Genomic DNA, 19454 nt, shown 5'->3' with positions numbered 1-19454 from the left:
CCCTTGTCAGCTATGGTTGACTCCCCTTAGTATGTTGCTTCTTCTTTGAGACGAATTTCTGCTGCACCTTCTGAATTATCCCCAGAAACTGCTGCCCAGTCTTCCCTGATAGGCTCCTCCCCTTCCAATCAACTCTGGACAACTGCTCCCTCATGTCTTTGCAGTTAGTTTTACTGAATTGTAATACCATTACATCTGATTCCAGCTTCTCCCTCTCAAACTGCAGGGTGAATTGTAGTATCCTTCCATCATTAACATCTGTCTCCTATGACTGAGCCAATTCTGCATCCATCTTGCCAGTTCACTCCAATCCCATGCAACTTCACCTTTTGTACCAGTCTGCCATGAGGGACATCGTCAAAGGCTTTGTCGACGTCTGCGTAGATAACATCATCCACTTTTCCCTCATCAATCATCTTCCACACCTCCTCAAAAAAACTTGATCAAGTTAGTGAGACATGACCTCCCCAGCACAAAACCATGCTGCCTATCGCTAACAAGTTTATTTTCTTCTAAATGTGTATAGATCTTGACCCTGGGAATCTTCTGCAATAAGTTCCCTACCAGCGAGGTGAGACTTTTTGCCATCAATTTAATTTCATTTCTCACTAACAAGGCAACCCCGCCCCGTCTGCCTGTCCTTTCGATAAGACGCGTATCCTTGGATATTTCGTTCCCAGCCCTGAACCCCAGGGAGCCATGCCTCTGCAATACCCGCAAACTATACCTGCCATTTACAACCTGCACTACAAGCTCATTTCTCTTATTTGGTGTACTGAGTGCATTTAAATATAATACCCTCAGTCCTGCTGCCTCCATTCTTGTAGTTGACCCTTTATCTGCTGACCCTTTAAATTCCTGACCCTTTCCATACTGTCTTATTACTTACTTTGGAAACTTTAATAATCTCTGCTCAGCCCTCCCCTGCCTTTATCTTTTCCATATAACTGCAGCCCCCTCACACCCACAACTATTTAAAGATCTATCCACAGCCCTAGTTATGCGATACTCCAGGACTCTGCTCTCAGCATGATTCAGGTGGAGTCCATCCCATTGGAACAGCTCCCTCCTTCCCTAGTGCTGGTGCCAATATCCCATAAATTTGAATCCTCTCCCCCACACCAATATTTGAGCCACATGTTTACCTTTTTAATCTGGGTGACCCTTTGCCAATTTGTATGTGGGTCAGGTAGCAATCCAGAGATTATTATGTTTTTGATTCTGCTTTTGAATTTAGCTCCTAGCTGCTCTTATTCCCTCAGCAGAACCCCTTTCCTCTTTCTATCTATGTCACTGGCATCTATGCGGACCATGACCACTGAATCTTTCCCCTCCCACTCCAAGCGGCCCATGAGATATCCTGAACCAATGAAATCCTTCAGTTCCTGGTACTACATGCAAAGGGAAAAGCACACAAGTCCAAGATGTGCTTGCTTCTGAAGCAAACCAACACAAACCCTATCAGCGATCAATTCACAACAGAAAAGTGCACCTCACAGATTTACAAAAATCCTAACTAAACAATAACAGAACAGAGACATTTTTAAAATAAAGACATGATGGATTATCAGAACATGGAGCGCTTGGAGTAACTGTTTGCTGAGGCTGTGATAACATCGTTTGAAAGCAATAAATATTTGGAAAGAGAGAATATAAAAAAGAAAATAGGGAAATGGGATTAAGATACAAAGCTCCAGGTATAGAGCTAGCAAGGTACAGTGAGCTAATTACCTACTTTATTTTTATAAAAAAATTACTCGTTGAAGAACTTCAACACACACGTGTCACTCTAAATGTTGCAATCTTTGTTTGCATAATACAGTCAGATTCAGGCCAAGGTAATGATTGAACAAATGTCAGAAATTCATCAATGTAAAGTTCAGCATTTCAATACCGAAGTGTAGCAGGGACAGTAATGTTGTACCAGGGCTGAACAAAGAGATTCTACCCTATTACAAAATGCAATCTTCCTTGGTTTAGGGAAACTTATGCCCTGTAAATTGAATTAATAATAAAATCTAACTGTACTGAAAACATTGCACACCTGTTGTGTTCATCTCAGTTCAATCAATACGAATGATAGGTCTAATTGCAATGGTACAGTGGGAGCACTCCTGCCTTTGACAACCACGGGTTCAAGTCCTACTCCAGAGACATGATCTAGTTCCCAACCACCAAGAAAGTGCTGCACTGTCAGCGATGCTGCTCATCAGATGAGAACTTAAATTCAAGTGGATGAAACAAGACACTCACAACACACTAGTTATATAAGAACAGAGGAGTTCTTCCAATGTTCCGATTAATTACTTATCTCCCAACGACTACCAATAAAACTGATTTTCCGATCATTTACCTTGTAGCTGCTTGTTGTGCTCAAATTGACTGCTGCACTTCCCCACATCACAACAACGGTGACATGTCAGTAGTCCTTCACAGGCGAGGAGGAACTTTAGGAAAGGTTGCAGGCCTGGAAGTTGCTCCATATTGCAACACCTTATCATCTGTATTGAGACTCCTCTGTCAATGTCCTTTTGTTTCAGTCACTCTAGCATTTGTCTTAAGCCCAAAGCTGCCTCAAATTTGTTCATGAGGTCATCCTGCACAAGGCGGCCATACGTCAGTTGGTTAGATTAGCTTAGATTCCCTACAGTACGAAACAGGCTATTCGGCCCAACAAGTCCAAACCGACCCTCCTTAGAGCAATCCATTCCCGCACCCTATATTTACCCCTGACTAACAACACCTAACACTATGGGCAATTTAGCATGGCCAATTCACCTGACCTGCACATCTTTGGATTGTGGGAGGAAACCGGAGCACCCGGAGGAAATCCATACAGTCACCCGAGGTGGGACTCGAACCCGGGTCCCTGACGCTGAGAGGCAGCAGTGCTGACCACTGAGCCACCTTGCCGCCCATGTGTGAAAGATTTTTGGAATTTAACCAATCCTTAGGCGATCTAAAGGCTGTACTCATGGACAGAATTACACAGGAACAGTTTACCTGCTCACACATAAACAAAGTCTGTATCAACAAATTTAATATTCACTAGATATTATTACAATGTTCTCGAGTGAAACATTTTGATACCTGTACCAGCCTACAAAAGTATTTGGATAACTTTCAGATTGCAGCAAATCTGACTTATTATTCACAAAATCTCACTGCAATATTTTGATTTGATATAGATAGATTGTTCTCTCACAGCCACGCTAATTGAAGTACTTCTGGCTAAAATACAGGTATCTTACTGCCACACCTGGCAGGCTCGTTAAAAGAGCAAAACTTTTCCAAGAGCATTTACTACATTGCAGTCTAGTGTTGTATTTTGATGCACAAAAGCATTTAAGGTTGGGCTTGTACAGTATCTGGAAGCATTCAGTTTACAAAAGTAGAGCTTAGCCTTAAAATTAAAGCATAGAAACGGGCCATTCATTGGTCTTTTGGCCAATACTGGCATTTATACTTCTCCAACTTCATGAGCATAGCGTTCTATTCTTTTTTCTCCCCGCCCTCCAAAGGTTTTGATTTAGATTGCGCATCAATCTCAAAGCCGAGTGAATATTCCACTGTACCACAGCATAGAAAAGATACACAACCATCAGTTTTATGACCGAGAAAAATTAACACCACCCATCAAGTCTAAATACCTGACACAAGCAGGCGCAAGAACAGGAGCTTGATAAGAGGATCCAGGAAGTGATGGCCCAGTGTCATTATTGCTAGACTATTAATCCAGAGACCCAGGTAATATTCTGGGGACCCAGGCTCAAATCCTGCCCTGGCAGATAGTAAAACTTGAATTGGTTTAAAATCTGCAATTTAGAGTCTAACTGTGACCATGAAACCATCGCTGATTGGTGGCAAACCTCTCTCATTCACTATCATCTTTGAGGGAACTATGCCATCCTTAACTGGTCTGACCTACATGTGACTCCAGTTCCACAACAAAGTGGTTGACTCATAACGACCTTCTGGGCAATTAGTGATGATGCTGAATTCTGGTATAGCCAACGATATCCACGTGAACAAATTTTTAAACAACAAATTCCAGCAAATGCAGTGAAAGGAAGAGAGTTGCCTAACATAAACAATTGACGGGGACTTATCCATTCATTTCCATTCAGACTAGGTCTTATAGCAGGACTGTAATTACGATTATTTGTGCCTGTGCAAATTTATTCAACCAAATCTTAATGGGTGTCTTCCCAAAAGAATAATGCCAGGCTTCACACTCAGAGTAGAAGGAAATAAATGAGGCTGACAAAAGCTGGGTGCAAATATAGGAAAGGCTAAAATTATTTGATTATCATGCAGTTAACTTTTTCTCTTGCACATGCAATGCAAGCTTAGATGGTCCTGTCTCATCTCTCCCTAATCGACTTGTCAATCAAACAAGTTCTCAGCTGCAAACGGAAGCTGGAATTCATTTCAAGAACCCAAGAGAAAAACACCAAATGACCCTAATTGACTCACATCAATGTTATATTTGACTTTTCAATATTGCCAAGCTTATAAAGCGATGCATCCTATAACTTACCATGAGCACCAACATAGGGGAAGTCACTAATGAAAGGCTTGCACTCAGAGAGAGATCACCTTGGCCTTTGGATGCTGTTACGAGTGAAGATGATCCACCACCAGTGTTAGACCACAGAGCAGCATAGCAGCAGGTTACATTAAAGTTGGCGGACCACCCCCAATGCGTGGACAGAGGTACGTGAAAGCTGTTCTGCTTCAGATTGATCAGTGAGGAGTTCTGCCTGGATCAATCCAGACACATGAAACATGTTGGGGCAGCTAGAGACACTCTACTTCTGACAACCCTCTTTTCATCCTCTCTTCTTGCCCGCCTGCAAGCGATTCCAACAACATGGCTCCTTCCATTGGAATTCCTACTCAAAATTCGAATTAGAGCACGAGATTATCTTACTGCCAAAATACACTGACAAAAAGCTCAAATTCGAAAAGCTCTGCTCTCATAAACCTAAAAGCTAAATTCCTCAGTTTGTCTGCACTGCTCCTCTTATCTGGGCAATATTATTCAGGCTGGAGGTCAGTTTATAATGGAATTCCCCAGGAGTCGGTTACAGGACCCTTGCTTTTCTGATATATATATAATGACGTGTAGGGGACAAGTTCAAAGTTTTCAGATGACACTAAACTTGGAACACTTATAAACTGTGAGGATGATAGTGTGGAACTTTAAAAACAGTAGGTGGATAGGTAATATAATGAGGTTCATAGCAGTTAAGTGTGTGGTAGTGCCTTTGAGTTGAAGGAACATCGAAGGACAATATAAAATAGAAGGCACAATTGTAAAGGTGGTGCAGGAGCAGAGGAACCTCAATTTGTGTGTGCATGGATCATTAAAGGTGACAGGACACGAGAATAAAAAATTCAGTGTTCTTGGCTTTATTAATAGTGACATGGAGTACAAGAGTAGGGAGGTGATGTTGAACTTGTACAAGACACTTGCCAGGCCTCAGCTGGAGCACTGTGTGCTGTTGTGGGTGGCCTGGTGACTCAGTGGTTAGCACAGCTGCCTCACAGCACCAGGGACCCAGTTTAATACCAGCCTTAGGCTACTTTCTGTGTGGAGTTTGCACATTTTCCCTGGGTCTGTGTGAGCGTCCTCCAGGCGCACTGGTTTCCCCCACAATCCAAAGATGTGCAGGTTAGGTGGATTGGCCATGCTAAATTGTCCCATAGTAGTAGCTCAGTGGTTAGCACTGCTGCCTCACGGCACCAGGGTCCCAGGTTCGATTCCAGCCTCAGGTGACTGTGTGTGGAGTTTGCACATTCTCCCTTTGTTTGCGTGGGTTTCCTCCAGGTGCTCCGGTTTCCTCCCATAGTCCAAAGATGTGCAGGTCAGGTGAATTGGCTATGATAAATTGCCTATGGTGGTAGGTGCCTTAGTCAGAGGGAAATGGGTCTGGGTGGGTTACTCTTCTGAGGGTCTGTGTGGACTGGTTAGGCTGAAGGGCCTATTTCCACACTAGGGAATCTAATCTAATTAAGTATCCAGAGATTAGGTGGGCTGGCTGTAGTAGGTGTGGGGTTGCAGGGATAGGGTGGGGATCTGGATGAATGCTCTTCAGAAGGTCAGTGGGCCGAATGGCCTCTTTCGGCACTGTAGCGACTCTATGATTATCGAAAAGACATAAATGCACAGGAGAGTGTGCAGAAGCAATTTATAAGAATGTTCCCAGTAATGAGAAACTTCAGTTGAGGACCGATGGAAGTTGGGACTGTTCTCCCTGGAGAGAAAGTGGCCGAGATTGATAGAGCTTTTCAAACTCATGACTGGACTGAACAGAGTAGATAGGGAGAAGCTGCTCCAGCTCAAAAGAGAAAAAGGGCTAGAGGGCGTACATTTAATGTGATGTGCAAAACAAGCGAGGGTGAAGTGATAACTATGGTGGAGGCAGGTTCAATCGAGGCATTCAGAAGGGCCCTGAATGATTACTTAGATATAAATGGTGTATGGATATGGGAGAAATGGGCAGGAGATTGGCACTGGGTATTTGAACTGTTGCTGAATCACCTCCTCCTGCAACATACAATTCTGATAGTTCGGGAGATGACCAAAAGCTTGGCTAGAAAGGAAAATTCACAGAAAGTTTTGTTGGACAGAATCCAAGTATTGCTGAAACAAAAAGACAATCTTCTCCAAGTTTTCCATCTTGCATTCATCAGGACAATTCACAAGAATTTCAATGTAGAGTGGGGAAACAACACACTCACTGAGAGGAGAATGCTGATTAGTCGGCAAGTAGACACTGACTGATACAAGCATTACCATGAACAAAAAAAAAGCTTGAATAAAATGGGTCTTTTCTCAATGACGTTCAGGATATTGGGAGTGTCTTAAAGAGAGGTGGACTCTCAACAGAATTCAAGGAGAGAATCTCAACGTCTACAGGCTAAACAGTAAAATGCGTGGTCACCAATGGGGTGATGATTTGAACCGGAGATGTTACAAAGACCAGATTGGTGCAGCACAGTTATTGGTTAGCTTAGATTAGATTAGATTCCCTACAGTGTGGAAACAGGCTCTTTAGCTCAACCAGTCCACACCAACCCTCCGAAGAATAACCCACACAGACCCATTTTCCTCTGACTAATGCACCTAGCACTATGGGCAATTTAGCATGGCCAATTCACCTGACCTGCACATCTTTGGATTGTGGGAGGAAACCGGAGCACCCGGAGAAAACCCACGCAGACACGGGGAGAACATGCAGACTCCAAACAGACAGTCACCCAAGGCTGGATTTGAACCCGGGTCCCTGGTGCTGTGAGGCAACAGTGCTAACCACTGAGCCACCATGTCATCCTGGTCTGGAGGAACTTCCAGAACGAAGGACGACTGGAGTATCAGGGCCACTAACCTCATTTACTGATTTCGACCTAATTCCAGTCAAAAGCAGTAATGTGGCATGATCTAGTGACAAGGGGCTAATCACGGCCTCAGAAAGAATGCTATTTAAAACATTTCACTGCTTAGATAGAAATTTGAAAAGTGAATAGACCAAATGTGAAACACCACTTCATGAAATAACAGAAGTAAATAGAGTGTATAAGTACTTTTAAGCTAACTTTGACACATAGCAGCCTGTCTCCTAAATAGCTTGATGGTGCATAAATGACAACCATGCATTTTACTAGAACATTCACCATTACAGGATAAAACATACAGTGCCTCCACTTTTTAAAATGTTTGTTCAGAGGATGTGAGCCCCACCGGTTCGGCCAGATGATGGTGAGCTACCTTCTTGCTCCAAAGCAGTCTATCTGAAACAAGTACACCCACAGCAGTTAGGAAGGAGTTTGACCCAGCAACAGTGAAAAATTGGTGATCTATCCAAGTTAGCATGTGAGACTTACTGGGTGCACTCATGCATTTGCAGCCCTCATTTCTCAAGAGGCTGTAGTGTGGGTGTTGCTTTGAAATATGCCTTGGCAAGTTGCTGCAGTGCATCTTGTTGATGTTTTGTACCGCAACCAGCAGGCTTTAACTCCCCCTCCCATTCCACCACAGACATGTAGGTCCTGAGCCCCCTCCATTGCCAAGTCCTAACCACCCGACGACTGAAGGAGGAACACCTCATCTTCTGCCTTGGGACCCTCCAACCACACGTTATCAACGTGGATTTCATCAGTTTCTTCATTTCCTCTCCCCCTCCCCTTATCCCAAATCTAACTCAGCACAGCCCCCTTGAATGGTCCTACGTGTCTATCTTCCTTCCCACCTACCTGCTCCATCCTCCTCTTCAACCTATCACCTTCAGCCCCACCTTCATCTGCCTATCGCATTCCCAGCTACCTTCCTCCTCCCCCCTCCCATTTCTCTCTCAGCCACCTTGGCCCACCAGCCTCATTCCTGATGAAGAGCTTATGCTCGAAACATCAATTCTCTTGGTCCTCAGATGCTGCTTGACCTGCTGTGCTTTTCCAGCACTACACCCTTCAACTCTGATCTCCAGCATCTGCAGTCCTCACTTTATCCTGCAACCAGCACATGCCAGAGGTCAAGGAAGCAAATGTTTAAGATAGTGGATGGGATGCCAATGAAGACCATAAGACATAGGAGCAGAAATTAGGCTGTTCAGCCCATCGAGTCTGATCAACCATGATTGAATGGCGGAGAAGTTTCTCAACCCCATTCTCCCACTTTCTCCCCATAACCCTTAAACCCCATTCACAATTAAGAACCTTTCTATCTCAGTCTTAAATATAATCAATGACCTGGCCTCCACAGCCTTCTGTGGCAGTGAATACCACAGATTCATCTGTCTCTGGCTGAAGAAGTTTCTCCTTATCTCTGTTCTAAAAGGTCTGCCTTTTACACTAAGTTATACCCGTGGATCCTAGCCTCTCCTACCAATAGAAACATCTTCCCAACAGCCAGTCTTTCCAAGCCATTCAGCACCCAAGCCCTTCATCCTTCTAGACCCCATCGAGTATCGACCCTGAACCTTGAAATGTTCCTCATATGTTAAGCTTTTCATTCCTGGGACCATTCTTGTGAATCTCATCTGAACTAGCTCCAGGGCCAGTACATCCTTCCTGAGATACGGGGCCCAAAACTGCACTCAGTACTCCAAATGTGATCTGACTGACCCTTATAGAGCCTCAGAGGTACATCCCTGCTTTTATATTTTATAAGTCTTATTTAATAAGTCAGGTATTTTGCCCTGTGCATTGAGCTAACTAACTTTGAATGTTTTAAGAATGCTGGGCAAGCCCCTCAATCAAACACCGAATAAAAAGACAACACAAGCTAACTATATCATGGATGTATCTGTGCAAATTGACTGGCATTTTGAAAGTAACTACGAGCACAAGAATGAGCAATTTTCTGCAATTATTTTCTCACAACTCACGAATGCGCCAACATTTTTTAAATTGTACAATTCAGTCTGAATTGTTCTAGCTCTCCCCAAATTGTACATTTGTCCCATGGACAGGCCTATAATTTCCATCAACAAAACAAAGTCCTCTCATTCAGGCATCCATCAGCAAATAATCGAATATTGGTTGTGCAAACCATTCAACAGTCACAACACGTGAAGCACTTTGCACTCGACTGGGCAAAGATTGCAGTTCAACTCCATCGATAGATAAGTTTTTTTTCTCCACAAACAAATCATTTCCTCCCTTATTTTCTATACTGTATAGAAGAAAGTCTGACCAAGTGCCAATTGTGCATGATTGGCCTTTGTTCACTGGGATCATGACTGAAGCCCTAAAGGGACGCTAAGGGCCATCAGATGATTATTCAATCCCATCAATCTGGATTAGATATACATTTAAGGCTGGCAAGTGAAATTTAAGTGTCTCATCCCCTGTCCTGAAAATTGAAGATGTGTTACTTTTAATACTTTTGGTTCAGCTAGATACAAGGCTGTTTGATGAGATTACTTTTGACTTTGATTTGATTTATTGTTGTCACATGTACCTAGGTACAGTGAAAAGTTTTCTTTTGCGCACAGTTCAGGCAAATCAGCCCGTATAAACTGCACTAAGGTAATAGAACTGAGCGAGGAATACAATGTTATGGCTCAGAGAATTCACACAGAGAGTGTGAGATCTACATTTAAATTTAAAATTTGAGAGGTCCATTCAGAAGTCTGATAACAGCGGGGAAGAAACTGTTCTTGAATCTTTTGGTATGTGTGTTTAAGCTTGTGTATCTTGGACACTATCCAAACACCCCAAGACAAACCCTGCCCCAATGCATCAAAGTGCAGCGTGCTGTACAGCTGACAATTGGGACAATCAGCCACCCCCTTACCTGGATATGCTGAGACACATGTTCATCAAATTTCTCTTGATTTTTGAACCCCCGGTCGCAGGTGTCACAATAGTGTGTGTAGACTGGCTCCTTTTTCCTTTTCTGCTTTTGGAAATCAATTCAGAAAAACAAATTGGTTAATTGGCTCGCCCCATGTTACAACAAACCCATAGTGTACAGCTTCTGGGCTCAATGTTATGGTTCAGTTTAATACTTTCAACTGGGGACAATGAAAACCATTATTGGTACTGAAAAATTAAACAGCCATTACAACACAAAACAAAATTCCAGAAACAAGGCAGAATCCTGAATCTTGCAGCACAACCATATAAATATGTTGAACAAGTACGTTTTGTGTACAATATATAACATGCTAAAATATCAATGAGTGCAAGTTCAAAATATAGCCTCCCTGTCTCTTCTGCCTTCAAGCTTTGGCCATTTTTAATCTAAAGGTTGAGGAGGCTTTGGAGAGGGTGCAAAAGAGGTTTACCAGGCTGTTGCCTGGATTGGAGCGTATTATAGGTCAGAGATGTACAGCACGGAAACAGATCCTGCAGTCCAACTTGCCATGCCAATATCAGACATCCTAAATTAATCTAGTCCCATTTGCCAGCATTGGGCCCCTATCCCTCTTAATCCTTCCTATTTATATACCAACCCAGAAGCCTTTTAAATGTTGTAATTGTACCCGCCTCCACCACTTCCTCTAGCAGCTCATTTTATACACACACCACCCTCTGCATGAAAATGTTACACCTCAGATCCTTTTAAAATCATTTCCCTTTCACTTTAAACCTATGCCTTCTAGTTTTGGAATCCCCTATCCTGGGTAAAAAGACCCAGGATATTCACCTTATTCATTATCCTCATGATTTTATAAACCTCTATAAGGCCACCCCTTAGTCTCCAATGCTCCAGGGAAAATAACCCCAGTCCACTCAGCCTCTCCCTTTAGTTCAAACCTTCTAATCCTGGCAACATTCTTGCATATCTTTTTTGAACCGTTTCAAGTTAACAAAATCTTTTCTACAGCACAAACTAGATTTAAATGCAGGATTCCAAAGGTAGCTGCACAAACTTGGATTGTTTTCATTAGAGTATCAGAGGCTGAGAAGTGACCTAAGAGAAGTCTATAGTTGAGACGCAAGGATAAAGTGGATGGTTGGAAATTTTTTCTGGCATGAAAGTGTCAAACACTAGGGGCATACTTTTAAGATGAGGAGAGAAAAGTTTAAAAGAGATACACAAGGAAAGTTTTCTCACACCAACTGTGGTAGTTGCTGGAACATGCTGCCAGGGCAAAGTGGTCAACAATTTTAATAGGCATTTACATAGACACACAAACAGACAGGGGTTGGAGGGATACAGACCACATATAGACAGACTAAATTAGTTTAGAATGGCATTATGGTTGGCACAGCCACGGTGGGCCAAAGGGCCTGTTCCTGTGCTGTTCTACTTGCTGAACATTCAACACTTCAGTGAAGCACTGAGATTACCACATTGTCACATATGCCATCTCACAAATGTTAAACAGAGACCTATCTCTATCTGTCAGGCTACATGGAAAAAAGCTTATGGCATTATTCTAGGAGCAACAGATGAGTTCTTCTGACCAACATTGCTCCTACCACTAACAAAAATGTTTGAGCTGCTGATTCATTTTTGTTCGGTTTTGCTGTGCCCAAAATGGATGCCATATTGGCATGTGTTCATGACAGGGACTGCGATTCAAAGGTTGTTAATTGGCTGTGAAGCATTTTAAACATCTTGAGGATGCAAAAAGCACTATATAAATGCAAGTTCTTTTTGTGGTCTCTTGCATTGTTTTAGCCAAGTAGATAGGCTCCAAGACAAGTCCAAATGACCAGAGGGGGAGAATATCTCTCATTCTTAAAAGTGGGTGGCCTGCTCAAACTAAACGGGCTGCAAGGAGTAGCAGAACTGAAATGTTGAGTATAAAATTACCTTGTGTTTTCTGGAGTTATCTTGATTGGTGTTTGGAGACCACTGGGTTGAAGCCTGTTGGTATGGCCACTGTTGGTTACAGTTACCTGGTTTGATTTACAAATAAGTTGTGTTAAGGAGGTGAGTGAAAAAAAACATTTGGCCGAAAAATAATTAATCGCTAGATATTAAAAGAGCAGCTGTACCATATACAAACTCAAGCCATCAGCCAAGCTTATTCATAGAGTCATTAAGCACGGAAACAGACCCTTTGGTCCAACTATTCCATGCTGAACATCATCCCAAACTAAACTAGTCCCATCTGCCTGCTCCTGGCACATATTCCTGCGAACCTTTCCTATTCATGTACTCGTCAGAGTAGAAATCAAAGCAGAAACTTATTATTGGAGGTTCAATTAAATCTATCCAATCTTTAAGTAGACAATTCTTGCATGCAAATGACGACTTAAACTGACAGCCATCTAAAATGAGCCAATAGACAGACTCTGGAGTACTGCCTGAGAAGAATCTGAAACATCCTGGATTAAATTCAGAATTTTTGAAATGATCAGAATAACTTCTATATATGAATTTTCCTAACACTTAAGTGGCTTGAAACAGTGAGGTTGTGTTTTATAACTAACACACTTGTGAACACAAGTGACCATTATATATTGACACTGAAAATGTGTTGCTGGAAAAGCTCAGCAGGTCAGGCAGCATCCTTCTTCAGAGGGCTGATGCCCGAAACGTCGATTCTCCTGTTCCTTGGATGCTGCCTGACCTGCTGTGCTTTTCCAGCAACACATTTTCAGCTCTGATCTCCGGCATCTGCAGTCCTCACTTTCTCCTCGATTATATATTGACACCTTGTGACAAATGCTTGGACACACCAGCTATGCAGCAAGTTTATAATTTTATACCATTCACATTCTGCCACTGCATCAGGAAACAAAATACCAGTAAGATATTCACCAGTAACATTAATTAGAGACAAATACATAGCTGTGGCATTACTGTTCTGAAATAATATAACTTTACAAATCCACTCTGATCGCCTCCAGTTAGAGTCAGCCACCAATGGCTTTACGGATGAGTATTTATTCTAAATCTTGCATTTTCACTAACAATGCTCAAGTAACTAGTCTAGTTGCCTGATTTAATCCTTTATGAATTCAGATGTGACATTAACAAATCTCCAGATTAAAAGTACTGCATCGAGTATGCAGCTACCATTCTTGCTTCCTAACACAGTTTCCAAATCGTCATGAGCAATGCCTTCGATGTTGTATTGGAGAAGGTTTCACAAGGAGCTGTTTCCGTAATTCTAATTCCCATGGATTCGTAACTCAAACTTGCCCGATCCACAAGGATGGTTCCAAGGGTAAGGACCGCGTACGGGGATGGACTGGAGTAGTTAGGTTTGTTTCCGTTGGAGAAAAGGCAGCTGAAGTGAAATTTGATAGAGGCATTCAAAATCATGAAGGGTCCGTATGGACGAGATAGGGAGAGACTGATCTCACTCGTGAAAGGACTGGGAACAAGAGGGCACAGATTTAAAAAAAAAGGCAACAGCAACAAAAATAACAGGAGGGGGTAAAAAGCTTTACTACTCAACAAGTGGCTCAGACAGCGTGGAAACAGCAAGAAGGAGATTAAATCAGGACTGTTATGTGAAAAAGAACATTGTGCAGGGGAGAAGGCGAGAGAGTGGCATTGGGTGAACTGCAAATCGGGAGGGGAATTACAGAATCGATGACCCGAACAGACACCTTCAGCAATGATTCTGTAGAAGCGAGCGGGGGAGTACTTTTACCCTGAAGCTGGTGGCTGTTGCTGCTGTGACAGGCCGTTAGCCAGGACGAGGGGCGCTGCCCAGCCCCCATTCCCCAGGGCGGTCCGGACCAGGACGGCGCTCCCCCGTTCCAGGGGGGCGGCTGCCAAGCCGCAGGCGGCGGCGCGAAAACCGGAGGCCGCAGCAGCCGAACCGGAGGGTTGAAAACAGGCGGCGGGTAACATCCGGACTCGCTCATCCCTGAGTAGACAAATTCTTCCGCCGTTTCAAGCGGCCGTCGCGCTCACCATGTGCCGGCGCTTCATTTAGACGTCACACACACATGGCTACGCGCAGGCAAGGCCGCGATTCTGGTCCTCCCAGACACTGGGAGGACCATGAGATTGAGCGAGGAGGGCTCCATCTTGGTGCAGTTGTTGCCAGTGCCTCCCACCTCCCGGGTGAGAGGGGAGAAGGAGGAGCGTTGGAAGCGGGTTGAGGGTGAAGGCTGATCGTCCGTTTCGCCGTCGATTCGATGCCGCTTTCTGACGGAAGCTCCGGCCTGCGGTGGTGAGATTGCCGTCGGGGATTGTGTTGACAGGAGGGAGGCCGACCCACCGGACGGTGCGCCATGTCGGTGGCGGAGGAGGCGCCGCTGATCGGGCCCGCGCTGCCCCCCGGGTACAGGCCGGTGAACAGCCGCGCGCAACGGGCCGAGTATCCGCGGCGCCCCATAGCGCCCTTTGACCAGACAGGTACGGACTCCCGGGGCCTCATACACACAGACTCTGCGTTATCCCCTCGACCCCGCCCCCAACACGCTGACCCCGCTCCCACAACGAACTCCCGCACTGACCCCGCCCCCAACACCGACCTCCCGCACTGACCCCGCCCCCAACACCGTCCTCCCGCACTGACCCCGCCCCCAACACACTGACCCCGCCCCCAACATCGACCTCCCGCACTGACCCCGCCCCCAACACACTGACCCCGCCCCCAACACCGTCCTCCCGCACTGACCCCGCCCCCAAACTGACCTCCCGCACTGACCCCGCCCCCAACACACTGACCCCGCCCCCAACACCGACCTCCCGCACTGACCCCGCCCCCAACACCGTCCTCCCGCACTGACCCCGCCCCCAACACCCTGACCCCGCCCCCAACACCGTCCTCCCGCACTGACCCCGCCCCCAAACTGACCTCCCGCACTGACCCCGCCCCCAACACACTGACCCCGCCCCCAACACCGTCCTCCCGCACTGACCCCGCCCCCAACACCCTGACCCCGCCCCCAACACCGACCTCCCGCACTGACCCCGCCCCCAACACCCTGACCCCGCCCCCAACACCGTCCTCCCGCACTGACCCCGCCCCCAAACTGACCTCCCGCACTGACCCCGCCCCCAACACACTGACCCCGCCCCCATACCGATCTCCCGCACTGACCCCGCCCCCAAACCGACTTCCCGTCCCCCAAACCGTCTTTCCGCACTGACCCCGCCCCCCACACCGACCTCACGCACTGACCCCGCCCCCAACACACGGACCCCGCCCCCAACACCGTCCTCCCGCACTGACCCCGCCCCCAAACTGACCTCACGCATTGACCCCGCCCCCACACTAAACTACCGCGCACACAATCTTCCCCACACTGACGCCCCCCCCCCCCCGGACAGAATGACCCCCTCACTGCCCCCCCCCCCGACATAATCCCCTTCATACTGATCCCCCCCACATACGTTGACCCCATCTGCACACAATCATCACCTCACTAACGCCTCCTTTACCACACCCACAGACACCCACCCCCCACTGACCGTCCCTTTCCACTCCACCTCCACTCTGACCATCCCCCCTCCTCCTCCTCCTCCTCCTTCCAGTGCACCCCAAACTGATCCTCTTGTTATGGACCAAGCCAGACCACTCAAACAGTCTTAAGCAGACAGCTCAGACCATAGCTTTGCAAGTTGATTCAGTAAGTGTACAGTGAAAATTACCACGGTTAAGATGGCTAGATTGACTACCAGATTTTTAAAACAGACAAAGAGTTATTCACAAAATTACACAATGAAACATAAATAACAAAATAAAGAACACCTATAGAACTAAGTCTATGCAGTGAGAATTAATTATGCTGTTCCAAATATACACAACAGTCCCAAGAAGGAAATTCCTTTTAAAGACCAGTATAAACGGTAGAACATGCTTCCAGGTTGAAGTTGCAGGGCAGAAAAGAGAGAGAGAGAGTTTACACACAGCACCTTGTTGAACTTCCAACCAGTTCAAGGCTGAACTGAAACTGCTCAGCTCAGCGAGCTAGAAAACTCCCCTCTCTGTATACAGGCCACTTCAAAACATTGGCCTGAAGTCTCATCTGTTTACAAAAAGCAAAAGGCCTCTCAAAATCCTTTTTTCTCTCTGTACTAAACCAGACTGAACGGGGCCTGGCCCGGTTTATTGTCCCTCTGAAGAAATATTAAGGACAGAATCTCCTTGAGCCACCCCCACACTGACCTCCTCTTCTACCCTACCCCCACACTGGCCTCCTCTTCCACCCCACCCCCACACTGGCCTCCTCTTCCACCCCACCCTCCCACTGACCTCCCCACCCCCACACTGACCCCCCCTTCACTCCCACCCCCACACTGATCCCCCTTCACCCCCAATCCCACACTGACTTCCCTTCACCCCCACCCCCACACTGACCTCTCCTTCCACCCACCTCAAACTGATCACCCCTTACACCCCAAACCCACACTGACCTCCCATTCCACCCCACACCCACACCCACACAGACCTCCCCTTCCACCCCAGCACCACACTGACCTCCTCTTCCACCCCACCACCACATTGACCTCCTCTTTCACACCACACCCACACTGACCTCCTCTTCCACACCACACCCACACTGACCTCCTCTTCCACCCCTCACCCACACTGACCTCCTCTTCCACCCCTCACCCACATTGACCTCCTCTTCCACCCCACCACCACATTGACCTCCTCTTCCACCCCTCACCCACACTGACCTCCTCTTCCACCCCACCGCCACATTGACCTCCTCTTCCACCCCTCACCCACACTGACCTCCTCTTCCACCCCTCACCCACACTGACCTCCTCTTCCACCCCTCACCCACACTGACCTCCTCTTCCACCCCTCACCCACACTGACCTCCTCTTCCACCCCACCGCCACATTGACCTCCTCTTCCACCCCACCGCCACATTGACCTCTCCTTCCACCCCTCACCCACACTGACCTCCTCTTCCACACCACACCCACACTGACCCACCCCTCCATCCACACCCACACTGAACCCCCCCTCCATCCACACCCACACTGAACCCCCCCTCCATCCACACCCACACTGAACCCCCCCTCCATCCACACCCACACTGACCCACCCCTCCATCCACACCCACACTGACCCACCCCTCCATCCACACCCACACTGAACCCCCCCTCCATCCACACCCACACTGACCTCCCCTTCCACCCCACCCCCACACTGACACCCCTTCCACAACACCCACACACTCCCACACTGACCTCCCCACCCACACACTGACTTCCTCTTCCACCCCTCCCCCTCACAGTCCTCCTGTTCCACCCCACACCCACACTGACCTCCCCTTCCACCCCACACCCAAACTGATCCCCTTAAATCCCACCCCCACACTCGCCTCCTCTTCCACCCCACCCCCACACTGACCCCCCTTCCACCCCACCCTCACACTGACCCCCCCTTACACCCCCACACTGACCCCACCTTCCACCCCATCCCCACACTGACCTCCCCTTCCACCCGATCTCCCACTGACCCCCCCTTCCACCCCACCTCAAACTGACCACCCCTTCCACCCCACCATCACACTGACCCCCCCTTCCATCCCACCTCCACACTGACCTCCTCTTCCACCCTACCTCACACTGACAGCCCCCTCCACCCCACACCCCCACTGACCTTCCATTCCACCCCACCTCACACTGACCACCCCTTCCACCCCATCCCCACACTGACCCCACCTTCCACCCCATCCCCACACTGACCCCACCTTCCACCCCATCCCCACACTGACCCCCCCTTCCACCCCACCCTCACACTGACCCCCCCTTCCACCCCACACTGACCTCCCCTTCCACCCCATCCTCACACTGACCCCCCCTTCCACCCCCACACTGACCCCACCTTCCACCCCATCCCCACACTGACCTCCCCTTCCACCCCAACCCCACACTGACCCCCCCTTCCACCCCCACACTGACCTCCCCTTCCACCCCACCCCCACACTGACCCCCCCTTCCACCCCATCCCCACACTGACCCCCCCTTCCACCCCCACACTGACCTCCCCTTCCACCCCACCCCCACACTGGCCCCACCTTCCACCCCATCCCCACACTGACCTCCCCTTCCACCCCCACACTGACCTCCCCTTCCACCCCACCCCCACACTGACCCCACCTTCCACCCCATCCCCACACTGACCCCCCCTTCCACCCCATCCCCACACTGACCTCCCCTTCCACCCCATCCCCACACTGACCTCCCCTTCCACCCCACCCCCACACTGACCCCACCTTCCACCCCATCCCCACACTGACCTCCCCTTCCACCCCCACACTGACCTCCCCTTCCACCCCACCTCACACTGAACCCCCCTTCCATCCACACCCACACTGACCTCCCCTTCCACCCCACCCCCACACTGACCTCCCCTTCCACCCCACCTCAAACTGACCACCCCTTCCACCCCACCATCACACTGACCCCCCCTTCCATCCCCACACTGACCCCCCCCTTCCACCCCACCATCACACTGACCCCCCCTTCCACCCCACCATCACACTGACCCCCCCTTCCACCCCACCATCACACTGACCCCCCCTTCCATCCCCACACTGACCCCCCCCTTCCACCCCACCATCACACTGACCCCCCCTTCCACCCCACCATCACACTGACCCCCCCTTCCATCCCACCTCCACACTGACCTCCCCTTCCACCCCACCATCACACTGACCCCCCCCTTCCACCCCACCATCACACTGACCCCCCCTTCCACCCCACCATCACACTGACCCCCCCTTCCATCCCACCTCCACACTGACCTCCTCTTCCACCCTACCTCACACTGACAGCCCCCTCCACCCCACACCCCCACTGACCTCCCATTCCACCCCACCTCACACTGACACCCCCCTCCACCCCACACCCCCACTGACCTCCCCACCCCCACACTGACCTCCTCTTCCACCCCGCCCCCACACTGACCTCCTCTTCCACCCCACACCCATACTGACCTCCCCTTCCACCCCACCCCCACACTGACCTCCCCTTCCACCCCACCCCCACACTGACCTCCCCACCCCCACACTGACCTCCCCTTCCACCCCACACCGACACTGACCTCCCCTTCCACCCCACC

General features: G+C 48.3%; 1 protein-coding gene across 4 annotated transcripts in view; it reads right to left on the bottom strand.

The window, feature by feature from the left end:
* The window catches only part of nufip1 (nuclear FMR1 interacting protein 1), an 80749-nt gene that overhangs the window by 24881 nt on the left and 36414 nt on the right, over positions 1-19454 (bottom strand). The window contains exons 1-3 of one of the 4 annotated variants that reach the window (XM_072584637.1): positions 14067-14368; positions 12272-12357; positions 10301-10405 (exon numbers count right to left, since the gene is read on the bottom strand). The exons of 2 other annotated variants lie outside the window; for them this stretch is intronic. In XM_072584637.1, coding sequence (XP_072440738.1) covers positions 10301-10405; positions 12272-12357; positions 14067-14283 — 408 coding nt within the window. In that variant the 5' untranslated portion in view covers positions 14284-14368. Of the gene's footprint in view, positions 1-10300; positions 10406-12271; positions 12358-14066; positions 14369-19454 lie in introns of those variants that run through there. One more of the 4 variants, XM_072584639.1, reaches the window with a different exon arrangement.

This window comes from Chiloscyllium punctatum, chromosome 15 (genome assembly GCF_047496795.1).
Source record: "Chiloscyllium punctatum isolate Juve2018m chromosome 15, sChiPun1.3, whole genome shotgun sequence".
NCBI classification, from domain to species: domain Eukaryota; kingdom Metazoa; phylum Chordata; class Chondrichthyes; order Orectolobiformes; family Hemiscylliidae; genus Chiloscyllium; species Chiloscyllium punctatum.
Note: the sequence above shows the minus strand (reverse complement) of the source record. Positions and strands in the feature narration are given on the sequence as shown.